Source organism: Teleopsis dalmanni, chromosome 1 (genome assembly GCF_002237135.1).
Source record: "Teleopsis dalmanni isolate 2A chromosome 1, ASM223713v2, whole genome shotgun sequence".
In the NCBI taxonomy this organism is placed as follows: Eukaryota; Metazoa; Arthropoda; class Insecta; order Diptera; family Diopsidae; genus Teleopsis; species Teleopsis dalmanni.
In genome coordinates, this window is record NC_051846.1 from 229,856,873 (window position 1) to 229,868,402 (window position 11,530).

Sequence of the window (11,530 nt, forward strand, 5' to 3'; positions counted from 1 at the left end):
GGATTTGTTTTAGTTTTTGATAATTAGCATGTACCTACTTCAACGTTATAGATACTAACAATAACTTCATCATCCTTCGATATATAAACTCAAATAAGTTACTATAGATATAAATAAAAATATAATCAAGTAAAAAGTAGTTCAAGGTGAATCCTTTTGTTTTTTGCTTATTTTTAATTAAATGATCAACTTTTTAATATGTAATTAAAACCATTTATAATTAAGTCCAACTATTTCATTACACAAACAAAATCCAAGGATGTGAATTTTAATAGATTTTCAAAGCAAATCGCAGAACTGATTTCATTGTTATAAGTAAATCTTAAACTACAAATTGAGGTGCACTTAGCTACTTTCTCAGTACTTTACTAAGACAATGTTTTTGCATATATTTCCATACAAACATATTTAATCATTATTACCGTAAAGTTTTCATCCTGACACAAAAACTTTTTAATTAATGAAATTTCATAACTTTTCAAGTTTTTCAATCTCATTAAAAAAGAGAAGTTACAAAACAGTTACTTTGCTCATATTTCTATGTGTACTTCAACCCAATTGCATGCGACTAAGTTCAACTCAATTCAACTGGGTTCAACCAAGTCGACACACAGGCGCCTTTGCTGGCCCTGCTCGTGCCAAAGTTTCTTTCTTAGAGATTCGCATGCCTTGAAATGTTGCACTTGTTTGTGCGAGTATCTTGTAGATTCGTTTCAGTGTTTGTTTTTTATTATATCCGTAAAACATAATAAATTGAATTTTGTTGTAATTTGTGTCAAACGAGAATTCAACAATTTCCGTTTCAATTGTCGCAACAATGTAAGGTGGCACAAAATCATTTATAATTGTCGTTGCAACTGCCGCTTTTGCAGTTGCAATTTAAGTGCTACAAAGTGCAATAAAGTGCAGCATTAACTCTTGTAGTGCTTGCAGCACAACTGGCGTATGTGCGTGTGCTAAGCAATTTAAAAGCTACATTCATTACAATTTGTGTAATAAATTAAATTTCTTCATCAACATCTTCGTTTTTTCAATTTCAGAGAAGTCAAAAAAAAACGTTTTCATTATTTGCAATTAATTTTAGTCAAACCATTGCAGGAGGTATGAAATGAAGAATTGAGTTCCTAAGCCTGATTACACTACACACCTTCTTACTAAGATCACACGGGGTTCAGTCATTCAGCCTATTTGATTACCTTGACTTAAGTTCTGAACTCCGGTTAAATTTTTTAATTACTTGCTTCTATGTATTTGTTTTCAAATTGCAAATTATCACAATTAATAACACTTTTTTACACATTAGCACATGTTCACATAGTTGGAATTTAATTAGTTAAACTATGTTGACATTGACATTTATTGCTGTCGAAGTTATTGTAAGTTTTTAGCTAAATGTTCTTTATAAAGTTTACTTGAATTTTTTAAAAACGTTGCTAACTCTTATGTATCTTGAAGATATTAAAATTTAGCTAAGAAAAACTGCAGATAGATACAAGCTGCAGTCCCATATATGACTACAGTTTATTAAGTTATAGTTTATTATAGTTATAGTTTATTAAGTGGACTTAAGGTGAAATGAAGAAAAGGGTCCTCTTGGCTATGATCCTGTCTCCCTTAACTGTTGGATATTATAACACAAGTGCTCGTTACATCTGGCACTTCGACTTAAAAGTGATGGCTTTTTATTTTAATAATTTAAAACTAAAGTCTTCAAAATCATATTATGAAATGCTTTATGTCTCAACTGGTGCATTGTCGTAATAAAACAGACAATGTACCTTACCGCTGACTTGATTTAATTCTTCATTTGGGTTCGATTTTTCGAGATCTTGCACTTCAAACGGTTCAATAACTGTATATAAAACTCGCTACTGATAGTTTTATCATATGCATATATTATTATTCCTTTTTTAAGAAAGTGGATGTATATTATATCATGCGCATTTCGATTTTTTTGCTTTTGGTTGCTTTGGACAGATTTTACCAGTTGTTGTCCACTCAGCTAACAGCCGTTTTGACTCCAGACTGTGGTGCTGGATCCACATTTTATCCATTGTTACTGTTTTATCCGATCCATTTTAGTTTCCTAAACAGCTTATTGTAAATTGCTTTAACTAACTTTAAATAATCCTAATTATAAGATATGATAATCTTACCATATTATCATCATCTTAATTTCGTTCTACTCCTTAAAGAGCATACTACCACTGCAAAATATCTTGTAGTCGTCATATTATAGAGAAATATTTATTATAAGTATAATGAGAATAATTTATTAACTTCTAAAATCATATATATAAATAATATTTGAACTTTAAAAATAATTTCCAACAATTCATAAATCAAATATAGTTTGGTATGTCATCGTTTAAGTTATTAGCAATTCCTAACTATTTTTCTACACAATTTAACTCGAAAATATTCCTCTTCCTGCTCTTAAGTACCTGCATAAGTTCTCACTAACAAATTCCCAAGTCATTTATATTTGTGAAATTTAAACAAAAATCGCAATATTCGGGGTCTAAAACCAAAAACCTAGAAGCTGCCGTGCGCGTCTTGTTGTTCTTGCCGCTCTTGGCGGTTGCCGGTTACGAGCTTCTAAGATTTAATTGGTAAAATGCTAGTTGACAGCATTGTTGCTGATATCATTGTTGTTTTTGTTTTTGTTTTTGTTGTTGTTGCTGTTGTTTTTGTTTTTGTTTTTGTTTTTGTTCAAATTAATATACACTATACATATTTTAAATGTTGTTGCTTTGTCATCAAAGTCAACGCTTTGCTAAAATAATGTTGCGAACTCTTTCGCATTCCTGCTAAACTAACTGAAGGTTGCCAGACATTGAAGTTTGAGACCGGAAATGTACACTGTACACTACAGAGTGTACACTGAGCAGCTTTCGTTAACTTTTTTGGCTCTGTGGTTGTCGTAATATGGCAATTTTGTTATGTTGACAAGTTTCTTAATACACATAATTAATTTTTGTGGTTAAGGTTAAAAGCAAAAATATATTAAATTAGCAAAAATTCGTTTAAGTAAAAGAAATTGAAAATTAAATTAAATTATTAATAAGACAAATTTGCTTTCTAAATATTAAATTGAAGCCAAGAACATTTAATTAAAACGAAAAAAATAAATTTTTAATGTTCAGTTGTTTAGTTATAATTAAATTTTTAGTTAAATTACTTGTAATATATCAATATTCAAGGATTTTTAAATTCAAATTATTTTTCATATATATTCTCATATATTAAAAATAATTATTATTTTGAAATAAAAAATATTTATTTTAATAATAAGAAAATATAAACCACAACAACCTAAGATTCACAGTTTTGTTCAAAAATATTATATTTATTCTGATAACATTATTTTTTAAAGGAAAAAATTATTTAAATTTATGCTATCATATGTCAAGTCATTAATAAAATATTTTAAACAATTTGAATATGCCGTACTTACAAAGAATTATGCATACGAGAGCAGCCAGCAACATGCATACGTCCTTGCTTTGGCCCATATATGGGGTGCCGATATGCAGCAGTTACAACAGCAACAATAATAAAAGTAACAACAAAGCTTCATACAATAACAACTCTGTTTAAATAATAAAATAAGACAGACACGGCAGTACAGGGCTTCCGCACCTGAATTACTTTGCTGCTGTTTTAAAGTGCTTGACGTTGGCATCACAGTTCACTATGTACAAGTATGTGTGTGTGTCTGTGGATGAGTACCAAAAAGCGTATGTGTATGTGTATAACACCTTCTTTGGTTATAATCATATTTCAGGGGATTAGCATAATTTTACGTAAAATTAATAATAAAAAGTAAGTGGCATTTAGATACACTCACTTCTTTCTTTCACTCGTACTCAATGCGGCAGAGGCTGGGCTTTGGCGTGGACGTTGAAATTTGCGCTCGTCTGTCGGTATTTTGCCCTTCTTTAAACACTTTTTTTCCTTTGTAAGCTTTTTGATACTTGCTTAAATATTTAAATAAGGCATTGTTCAATGCTTTCGCCAGAGCAAAAGAACAAGGGACAAAAGATCTTTATATGAATTGCAAAGAATATCAAATTTAATTTGCCTTTTTTATACACATAAAATGTAAAATTTTGGGTGCCTTTTTAATTTAAAAAAATGTTTATTACTGAAATTATATGCACATAGATGTTTTATATGATATTATATGCAATTTTTATAATACATTATTTTCAAAATTTAATATTTTAATGAACTGTTCCGTAAAGAATGTAAAGACAGCACTCAAACACAACATATAATATATATAGTACACATATCAGTGGGACAATCAGAGAGAAGGAACGAAACAAAAGGAATGTCAGGAAGAGAAGGCTAGATAATATAATCTTAAAATAATAAAAACTATAAAATTCTGTTACATTACAGATATTAGTAGTAAAGTCAAAAGTACTGGAGATATGTTTTCAAAAAAATAACTATGGAACAATACAAGAGTTGTTTTGCATTTTAGTGCTGTTAGCTTACACTATTTTACTTTTTATTTGGCTTAAAGGTAGAAACACATTTAAAATGAAGCACCAGAAACATTGGAGAAACATTGTTGTCCAAAATTTAACTATAGAAAAATAAAAAATTTGTGTTTAATTTTATATACTAGCGCTGTTAGTTAGTACTTTTTTACTTTTCATTAGTTTATAGTTAGAACCCCTTTTTTGTCAACATTTTTGTAAAATAATCATTTGTGATAAAACACTAAACTCTAACTGAATGTATGGTGTGCAGATGTACTGAGGTGTGAATGAAATATCTCAAAAATAAAATTAAAGTTTTGCGCTTTATAGTAAACTCCCTCCGGTACATAGAAAACATAATTCTCCATCTTAATCTCAAAGTATCAACTATGTTTACTAAAAAAGAACATTGTCCGAAACTCATCAGTAAATACTTAAACAATACATACTTAAGAAAGCAAATTAATTGATTAAAATATGTAAGTATCTAAAGAAGAAATTTAAACTGGTAGTGCGAACTCAATAATACTTTCCAAGATTTATTAATTCAGTTTCTCAACAAATACTGTTTCTCAACAAAAAAAAATATTTCCAGTTCTGAGCCTGGCACTTGCGGTCCAAAAAAATTATGTACGGGCCATTGATGATGAATACTTGGCAATACTCGAAACTGCGTTATATGGTCAGTCAAACTTTAATAAATTAATTAAACATTTTGTTGCTGTCTTTTTATTTCTATTCGAACCCATTTAACTTTTAAATAGTAAATAGTATCTTTTAAATAGTATCTTTTAGTCATGAGACGCGTCACATTCAACAAAAAAATAATATTAAAAATGTTGGTTTTTTAGTGTTGTTAGCTGGGTCTTTGACTTATGTGTACTTTATAATGCACTTATGTATATATATATATACATATATATGAGTTAAATAGTGCACTAGCTAGTGTGAGTAGAGTGGAGGAGTTTTCATTGCAAGAGATAAGAATTCAATTGAATTGAAAATTGATTAAAATTTAATTTAATAGAATAATTTATACGTTTTCAACATATAAAATTAAAACTTTAGTAAATGTCCGGCTTTTAATTTCTATTTAATAAATATTAAAAATGCAACATAAAAATTAAAAAATTTAAACATATTTTTATCTTAAAAACAGATTACTATTAATAAGCCGAGAACTATTTATTATTTTATTAAATGTTATAAATATCGCAATAAAATATGTTTAAGTCTACAAATTAATATCCGCATTAATTCTGCTGTCTTTATGCAATTCACTATTAGAAAATTAATTTCATAGATCACCTCTTTCCTCTCGTAGCGCATAGTAGATATGCTTTACGATCTAAATAAATTAGCTCCTTAGCAAATCCTATACCTGTTGGCGTTCTAATTTTCGCCTACTTTTCCAAGAACGTTTTGTGAATTTTTCGCTTGAGTTATTTTAATTCTCATATTTTACTTTTAATACTAAAAATTAAGTTTATTGTGTGGTGGTTATGTTAAAAAATTCAAAACACACACGAATGCAAAAGCAACTGCACACATGCACACATGCTAACATGCAGATATGCATAAACACATGCACACAACGTGCAACGAAAATTCATTTGCTACCAGGGCACATCAGAAACACCGCCAAAAGGACTGGCAGCATTGCCTAACATAGCCTGGCCTGCCGTGGCCTAAACCGAATCCACGGCACTGAACTAAACAAAACGCGAATGTGCACACAAGTCTTGGACTTAAAGATCCGTAACAGCGCTTTTTTTACCCACTTGTTTTATTTTTCATTTTAACATTTTCGTTCAAACTGCTTACAAAGCATTTCTCCATATTTTTTCCCCGCAAAACCTTAACGTTTGCTGTGTTATGCATTTGTTTTTTTTTGTTTTTTGTTGTTTGTTTATATTTGTTTTTTATATTTTATTTTTGGTTTGCTTGTGTGCGCACTGAGCTTTTCATATACGAAAATATTTTAACAGCGACTTTAAAGCACCGACAAAGCACATGAAGCTGAACTGAAGAACAACAAAGAAAATATTGAAAAACAAAAATAAGTAAAGTGGAAAATGTTTTTTTTATTTTGTTTTGTTTTTATTATTGTTTTTAAAACAAAGCTAAAAGAACACAACAACAAACACCAAATAACATAAAAATTTAAAACAAGAGCAAAGGAGCAAAAGACAAGAATGCTAGTGTAGTTGTTGTTGCTATTGCTGTTGCTGTTGGCTAGTTGAACTTAAAAGCGCAACGCAGGCAGCATTGCGACCGGTTTTTTGATCATGACTTCCATTATAATTCCTTCTTCTTGTCTTGAGGTATACCTACATACATACATACATACATACATAGAAGACCGCAGTAAAGAAGTCGGAAGCATAAACATGCTGAATACGTTGTATCGTTACCGGCTGACCAACTGAAATCATTCATAAAAATTGTGCTTTCAAACAAACTATTTTTGTTGCATGTTTGAAAGAGTATCTCTCTTTCTCTTCTATTTAATTAAGACTTACAATTTTGGCTTAATGTAGTCAAAAACAAAAACAAAAACCAAAACAAAAAAAATATTTAAACACGAAAGGAGTTTCTTTTTCGTCATTTTAGGCACGCAATTTTAACATAAACTCTAAATTACTGTAATATTTTTTATTTTTTTATAAATTGTTGGTTTATCTTTACACATTTTTCGCAACATTTTTGCAACTTAATTTCAATGTAATTATATACGCGAAGCCATGAGACATGAACCTGCTAAATTGCTGTAGCTAATCTGTAGCCTAGAAGGCCTCGATTGTTATTATTTTATATTAAAATTTTAAATTAAACGGATTTGTAACATGCAAGATCTGAGGAGCGATAAGCCACTTTTATTGCTAAATATTAGTAAAATACTTGGAAAACGCTTAGTAAAACATAAGCATTATTTCATTTAAAATTCTTTCTGTCTAGTTTTGACATGATAAGATCTCTAGATCACCGCTCTGACTGCTCGGGTTACCACTGTCACGAAGTAATAATTATTTCGTTGATAAGGTACTATGTAGAAGAACAAAGACATTTCCGGTGAAGGTTGAGCCGTATTTAATAATTAAAAATGAAACAATTATTTATTATAATTTATTTATGAACTTCTTTTAATTATAAGAAATTTTACTTTAAAACTCGAAAACATATTTTCAAAAAAAAGTATTGTTAAGAGAAAATAAAATAGTGGAATATAATTAATTTATTTGTTGTTTGTTGGTTGGTAGTTTGCAGCGTACCCCTACAAATAACTTTTAACTAACCTCAATTATCGATTTTTCTCCATTTTTTTACCACATTCCACGCAAGATATCTATAGATACAAAATGACAAATGAAATCTATACTGACGAATTTAGATAATATAATAGATCTTTCATCTTCACCAATGAACAATCTGACAAGTTGTCGAAAAAGTACTTCTGAAGACCAATCCCGAGAATTCATAGAGAAAAAACGCTTTATGCTTTCCACAACTGCTACAATAAATATTAAAGAAAAACGTATTTTCTTTGTATGTGTTCTATACACTACTAACTAGAGAGAACTGCAGAAAACCTTGCAGTATTCTAGCGCTTCCTTTGAATGAGTCCCCAAGAAGTGATCTTGTCATATGACGAGGATTTACTCTTTACCTAACCATTTTCTATTAGTTATTCGCTAGCTGAAGAAAGTAGAGATATGTAAGATATACTTGAAGAAGCACCAAGATGGGCCAAACAATTAGCTCTTTGTATTCTTTAACTAGTTTGGATAATTTATTAATACCGTTAATATATTCTTAAGAACTTGAAAACACGTTTTTTTAAATAAAACTTCTAAATTTCAAGTAGGTAAATACTAATTGTATTAATGGAACATGTTCTGTTAATATGAAGAAACAGTTAATTGAGAGCAGAATATATTTGAGTTAGTAATGAATTATACAATACTTCTTATACACTGCTTTAATCTAGCATCGAAAAATATAAAATAAGTACTAAAATTATTGGTAAATAACAATACCATGGATGGTAAATCGATGACAGGTACCTATGAAACTTACTGTGAAACACTATAACTATCTTCGCCTCTCCGTATACTAGTTACTAATATGTTAGAGAGTAGAGCAAACCATTCGGGTGACATTCTAAAGCATTCTAAATCTTCATCACGAACAAAAATATTAAAAAAACTTTTTCATGGATATAATACAGCGATGACATGTGCAGTCAAAAATGTAATAATTTTTTTTGCTATGATATTAAAACAATTCATGTAGTATATACTCTATAAATAATAACGCTGAATGATAAGATTTTACATACGAAATAATAACTAAAACTGAAATAAGGTATAGAACACATTTTTAGTATTTGACACGCGCTTAAAAATATTTCACCATCCCTGTACTACGCAATTATAATAATGTTTTTAATTAAAACTAGTTTAAGCTTTATAAATCACTTGTGAACAATAACAATTTATAATAAATAATTTATCTATAAATACTTTTATAATAATTGCTGTGTTTATATAAATAACAAAATAATTATTATTTACTCTTAATAATATAAAATTAAAAAACCTCACAAATGAAATTTTATTTGCAAAAAATCTACATAACAACACACGTGTAATCCCATTCCCATCATATTCCCTTTGAAAAATGAATTTCATAAATTCCACTATTGAATGAATTTAAATTCCACTATTCCTTTATGGACACTCAACATTACCAATTATAATAAAAAATAAATCAAAATTAAACATTTGTATGCAGACAGTGATTTTGTATTTTGTGAAGAAAAAAACATCATTTTAATCTTGTGTTAAATATTTATGTATGTAAATATCATTTATAATATATTAATTTTATATTTTAATATTTATGATCATGTAAAATCGGTTTGTTTAATCGTTTTAAGCCATGTAAATGCATGCAATCTGTTATCTCTCTCATATCGCACAAGGCATGTGATGTAAAAAGCAACAACTTTATTATTAGCATAACAGAAACAAACATAACAAAAAAACACTGCAAGCAATAATACACTGTTGTAATAAGCCCAATAGCAATAATAACAACAACAATAAACGGTATTGCCAATAAAAATATAAAAAAACAATATATTAAGGTACTCTAAAATCAAAATATCAATGTAAAAATCAATAAAAAAAAATAAAACAATTCAAACTCAAGCATTCAAAGCCCATCAAATAATAAAAATATAAGAAAAATGATTTTAATGTTGTTGTACGTGTATGTGTTGTTGCAAAGCCCAAGAAATTTTGTTGTTGTTGTTATTATTATGCATCGCAGACAATAAGTGGATTATTTTGCCATTCAAAATGAATTTCAATATAAAAAATTTCCATTTGAACAATACAAAATTCAGTGTTGGAATTGTGCACGGATCAATGGCAAATATAACAATAACAACAACAACAACATCGAACACAATAAAAAACAACAACGACAACGAGGGAAATTCAACCAATAACATCTTGTCTGTAGGCCAACAAAATAAGGGCAATTGAAATAGGATTTTTTTATTAAAAGAAGAAAAAAAAACAATTTTTTTGTACGTTCGTCATGCATTTGAATTTGTTTCCGTAGCCGAAGCGTAGGTTTGATTGTAAATGTCATTTTTGATTTCGTTACAGTTTTGATTTGAATGTTTTTTGCCCTATAAACAAGAAGTAACCAATTCCTGGTATCAGTGCCTTTAAGCAGACAATATAAAGTAAACGAATCCTCATTTACAAATCAAAAGGAACACTTTCACTCGTGCCAGAAGAAAATTTTTGCTACTTGCTTTTCTTTTGTGAAATTTAGGGTCGCATGGCGTATAGAATTTTGCATTTTCTATGATAAAACATAACGAAAAAAAATTGCTTGAATGTGATTTAATTTAGTAATGCAATATAGCAGAATATCTTAAAAGCGAGAATAACATTTATTTATTTAATTTCTTTTATTTTTTTATGTATTCTTTACCCTTTCGAACATAAAATGTGTATTGAATTTTTAAAGATGTGTGTAAAATCAAGATTAAATAAAAATTTGCAGTGCGAACAGTCTTTTACCGCAGTGAATCGAATGAGTAAAATCAAGAAGAAAAGTAAGATTTGCCATCTCAACAGGCTTTAAGCGAAACATGTTGAATAAACAATAGTAAAACAAAAATAAGATTCTTCATGTCGTGTGAAAAGTCTATAATATGATTAAAAAGACTTCAAGGACTAAACTTGTCTGATTTAGGTCCAATTCAGTTATACCGATTTGTATGTACAACCGTCTAACTACACGACAACTTTTTGTTTTGTAACAAAAAGACTTTTACAGCCAAATCTGATCATCTTTTCTTAACTAATAGAATGTACTTATATACATAATTTCATTGAACTTTCTCTGTAAAGGGCTTAGGAAGCGAAAAATATATTATTAATTGTTAGTGTGGAAAAACATAATTTTAATTCAAAAAGTTTTTTATACAATTTTGCAGCCACAGATTATTAAGATATATGGAAGGTCATTGGAATCATAAATATATTATATTTATAAGCAAATATAATTAATTTTAGTATGTAAAAAAAGTAGATATCTTAAATTTTCTTTCGCATTTTTTACAAATTCCGCAAAATTTTACTACTACACTCAAATATTATTTCCCTGATGCTACCTTTTCCCTACACAACCATCATTTTAAAAAATCCTACATAGGCAATACGGTGCGTTGTGTAATGCTTTTGCGGACACCTCGAATGGTTTTTTATAGTACTATTTAATGTATAAGATAAAGACGTATAGGTATATAACGTATATGATTTTGCAATTGGAGTGATGTGTTAAGGTATTTTTATATAACGATGTTGTTTCTGTTTAATTTGGTGATATAAGGGCCACTAATAGCAATTTAACTTTAAAATGTGCCAATTAATGATCATTTAGATAAGACATCTAATAAAAAGTTATGCTTCCGTGTATCAATAGTATAATATGCCACGTAAATTTTGGTTAGC

At 28.8% G+C, this 11,530-nt stretch overlaps 1 protein-coding gene across 1 annotated transcript in view; it reads left to right on the plus strand.

The window, feature by feature from the left end:
* Positions 1–8,066, plus strand: part of LOC119667629 (anaphase-promoting complex subunit 5-like) — a 10,244-nt gene extending 2,178 nt beyond the window's left edge. Inside the window, exon 5 of the mRNA XM_038076933.1 lies at positions 7,897–8,066. Within this exon, the coding sequence (XP_037932861.1) occupies positions 7,897–8,066 (170 nt within the window). The remainder of the gene's footprint in view (positions 1–7,896) is intronic.
* The last annotated feature ends 3,464 nt before the right edge of the window (positions 8,067–11,530 follow it).